Source organism: Aplysia californica, unplaced genomic scaffold, assembly GCF_000002075.1.
Source record: "Aplysia californica isolate F4 #8 unplaced genomic scaffold, AplCal3.0 scaffold00370, whole genome shotgun sequence".
Taxonomy (NCBI): Eukaryota; Metazoa; Mollusca; class Gastropoda; order Aplysiida; family Aplysiidae; genus Aplysia; species Aplysia californica.
The window spans coordinates 734,116-738,567 of record NW_004797640.1 but is presented as its reverse complement, the minus strand read 5'-3'; the positions used below and the strand labels follow the sequence as shown (position 1 = coordinate 738,567).

Here is a 4,452-nt window from a genome sequence, read left to right as displayed (position 1 = left end):
CATCTAAATTACTCTGAACGTTATTGCTGTAGATGGAAGGTTTTTCGCAGTGATCCTGTTACATAGTATAAAGGAACCCGTACCAAATTGTCAAAGCAATATAATTTATTTAATTTCACACTTTGGTCCTTCACTTGCCCTGTCTTTCAGTGTTTATTGTCTTCGAGTTAGAGATTCCAAATCAATGCTGACCGTTGACATTTTCAGCAGCTGGTTTAGAGCTCAAAGCCACCATCCCCCAACATATAACTGCTTTTTCTAAAACTTGCTTTTTATAGTGAGGAATTTGTGGATGAGGGGGTGGCAAACACTTAAGAAGACAAACAGAATCGAAGAACAACGGCAAATAAGGACAATCTTTAGAAAAAAACACCCACAAAAAATCCAACACATTCTCAGTAAGTTGTTTTGATAAAACGTACAAAATGGCGACGTGTGTGTGTGTGTGTGTGTGTGTGTGTGTGTGTGTGTGTGTGTGTGTGTGTTTGTGTGTGAGAGTGGAAAGGGAGAGGGGTAGAAACAGAGGGCCGAAGAAGTCTTTGGAATATCTTTGACTTTCAACGAACCCTTTGCATTTCGACGTTTTCCTTTCCATCTCCCTCCGCGAACTTCGCAAGAACCAGTGAGATTTTCTCCCCTCCCCAACCCCCCGCACTTCCCACCTCTTCCAAATCACCTCGTCATCTAGTGGATGTGACGCTCGCGAGCCGACCAACAACCCCTCTCCAAGTTGACAAGTTGAGGGGACGCGCACAGCGCCCAGTGTTGAACCGTTTTTACAGTCCGCATTTCGCGCGCTTCGGTACGAACGAACAGAAGCCTAGATCTACGCTTGGAGCCACTGTATGCACAGTACACAAACGGAGAATTTCGCGGCCTATTTCACTGGTTTCAATGTTATTGTGAACCCCACGCTCTCACACCACTTTCATTCTGCTGGGGATAAATGTCATTGTCAGCTTTTACGTGTAATTATTCGCCGTGCGTGATGCTCTAGAAGGAAGTTGACGAGAATATAGGTTTAAATCTCTGACGAGTTGTGCAAATCACGTTTGACGTATTTTCAGATATGGCTATGGAATAAGAATTTTCGTTGTTTCCAAAGATTCGATGGACAGATGACTTTTTATTTCCAAGTGATTTCTTTTCATTTTTTTGAATTGGTAAAAATTCATAAACGAGGTTTCCTCGTCTAAGAAACGGTCGTCAAATTAATTTATTTATACTCGTGCCGCAGTGGCACCTTCTTCAGTACACCGGACTTCACAGCGAAGGAACAATCATCAGAGCAAAATATTTTCTGCTCTACGCTTAAGTTCAACGACTTTATACCTGCCCTTCTGAGCTGATTACCCAAGTACCACGTTAAGTGCGTCGCCAACTTTATCCCACGCTACTTGTTGTTTGGTAAAAAAAAAGATCAACACAAAATCCACAAAAACAAAAAAACAAAAACTAACCAGAAGTGAAGATTATCTGAACTTGTGCGAGCAATTGGCAGATGTTAGTTTATTCCGCTTTCCTAGGCCCTGTGTGCTAATTGTTATTGTTCTGACAGAGGAGCTCGAATCAGGATGAAGATGGTCGGGACTGTTTGGAGTGTGACAACTTTAATGCTCCTAGGTATGTATACAATGTGCCCCCCCCCCCCTTTCGTCTTGTCCTTATTTCCCCTAGCTGTTAGCAACTGTCTTATTTTGCGCTATACTAGATAGACTGGGGTTAGAATGTCACTCTAGAACAGATGGAACGTTAATCGTTTAAGAAAAGTTCAATATCTAAAATGAGAAGCGTGTCGCTCTATATCAGAGCAGGAACAATAGGTTCTTTTTTCTGGAACCTCGATTGTTTACAAGTCCACGTATCACTGAAAAGCTGTTTTAGCTGCACGTCGCTTTTGGAGCACAATGTGTTGTATTACTGATTGAATAAAACCCACCCTGTTGCTTACTTGACGACTCTCTCTCTCTCTCTCTCTCTCTCTCTCTCTCTCTCTCTCTCTCTCTCTCTCTGTGTCTGTCTGTCTATCTGTCTGTCTGCCTATCTGTCTGTCTGTTAACAATTCGCTTGTCCCTCCTGCCCTAGCCGCGTGACGTCGTCCGTCACATGCGTGTGGTCCTTTACCTCTTCTCGCCTCTCACATCCCGGAATTTATGTTATCAAAACGGATGAAATGTGAGTCGACGAAATTAAAGTTTATGCCCGTTATTTTACCCAAAGCTTAATTTCATCCAAACGTTCTTTCTGTTTTCAGCAAAGCTCATGGCGGAAGATCAGAAGCTTCATCCTTTGGTCTCCCTTCATCCAAGTGTTCAAAAAACATCGGTATCCTTGGATACAATTGGCTGGTCACCAAGGTGAGTTCTATCATCCATTTTGATGTTAATTAACCTTCAGTATATTGTTGTTTTGTTGGGCTTTTTTCCGAGTTAAGGCGGTTATGCCTAAAACATTTTAATTAGGTGTTGTTTTTCTGTCTAAATTTGAAGTACTTGTGCGGTGTCTGGGCCCCACATACATTACCCGAGAAAAACAAGACACGCAAATGGCGAGGGCAGAAAGCAGGAGTGGGTGGAATCGAGACTACTTTTTTGGATGAGCTAACATGACGAAAAGAATCGAGTACACGTTTGTTCCCCCCGATGAAGAGACAAAATTATTTTGAAATAATGTGATTGGATTACGTCACCGAGCTTTGATTCAGACTTGAAAGTCAAAGAGGTGACTGCAGCAACAAGATAATCAGAGTGGTTTCTATTTATAGAAACTTCGATTCATAAGTTTGAAAGTATCGAGGCTAGTTTGTGTGTCATGTTCGTTTATCTAGCCTATCCGACTGTGAGGCTCGGCATAGCTAATCGTGGTGTGGCCTTATCGCAGGACACTCGGTTCTCCACCAGCGAGCGAGAGGCGGGGTTGGCGAGGCGGTTTCAGGAAGCGACGAACGACGCTAGCTGGTCGAGGGAGATAGGAGTAGGAGAGAGAGAGAGAGAGAGAGAGAGAGGTCGGGAGTTAAGAGGCAGTCAGTCAGTCTTGAGTCAGTACTTGACGAGAATAGACCAAGCCCGGCCGCATGTCATTATATATCGCCAGCAACGTGTCTGTGTAACTTCATTGTTCATTGAGGAAAAGCAGACTTCGGTTCTCGGATACACAGTTTATAAAGTGTGTTCAACAGTGGTAGCGTTCAGAACATCGTGGAGTGCCCTATTCAAGCTGTGCTATCAACTACTATCAACACGTGTTATTTTCTTCTTATATGATACTGTGTGCCAACTGTTAAGTTTTTTTTATTCATTATAATATTATGCTCAACGTGTGGTTTAGCAGTGCTAAATCGTGACCAAGTGTTCCGTAAGGGAAAATCGATCTAAGTTGACTCAACTTCAGAAAAAAAGTGATTGGCAACAGTTGCCATCTGGTGCAGTGTTTCAAATGCTTTCGATGTATAAACTGGAAACCCTGCGGGATTTATTAATGGAAGTCATGTCGAGTTTGAGCTGTACCGACTGCATCAGCCTGAGAAAATTGTGCTCTCGACTGCCCAAGATACAGCCGGGAACAGAAACACAGTCCAATATGACGTATTCAAAGGTACTATCGAAACTATTATTATTGTGGTTCTATATAGGCCTGACGACCCTCTAACTTAAAGTACTGTTTAAAGAAACGCTCTCATATGACCCAATTATGCAGTTGCGAGCACCGTACGGCTTTCTAAAAAGAAAAAGAACAAAACAAACAAAGAAAAGACAAAAAATCCAAGAAATAGCCTATTCGAATCGTGCCTAAAATTGTAATGCGTGTCTCTTTTTTCCAAGGGTATAAGGGGCCTATTTCTTGTTTTGTTTTTCAGCCCACCTCTATTGTAATGAGTAAAACAGCCGTGTGTGTCCTTTGGGGTCAACAGCTTAAGAGTTACTAACAAAGGCCCCCGTGATCGTCCGCCTTATTGCGTTTTCCTGATTTTTTTCAAGGGATATATCTCACTTTGTCCGTCTCTACTTTTGTTTCCTTTCTCAGGGGTATTCTTTCTTGTTTTGTTGTTGAGCTCACATCTGCCGCTGTCAGTAAAACTTGAATTTGTTAAATTGGTTTCTCGTTGCCCTGTGTGTTTTTTTAGACCTACAAAGTACGAGTCCCATGATCGTCCGCTGTATTATGTTTCCACGATGTTTCAAGGGATCGGTATCCAATCTCCCTTTTTGGTCTGTTATATTATTTCGCCTCTGTGCAATTGCCAAGTGACCCATGACGTGTTGTGGATTATCACCGTGCGTCTTACCCGCTATAAGTAGGCCTAATATTGGAAACGAGGATTTCCCGATTACGGCTCCAAACTCCTCCTTATTCGCTTGCCTGTTTAGATAAATTAGGTTTAAGCTATTACTTAATTCTCTCTCTCTCTCTCTCTCTCTCTCTCTCTCTCTCTCTCTCTCTCTCTCTCTCTCT

The 4,452-nt window shown here is 42.5% G+C and overlaps 1 protein-coding gene across 1 annotated transcript in view; it reads left to right on the top strand.

The window, feature by feature from the left end:
* Positions 1–2,254: 2,254 nt before the first annotated feature.
* The window catches only part of LOC101860588 (inositol-trisphosphate 3-kinase B), a gene marked incomplete at its 5' end in the record, with an annotated part of 19,416 nt that continues 17,218 nt past the window's right edge, over positions 2,255–4,452 (top strand). The window contains 1 exon segment of the mRNA XM_013085396.2: positions 2,255–2,357. Coding sequence (XP_012940850.1) covers positions 2,255–2,357 — 103 coding nt within the window.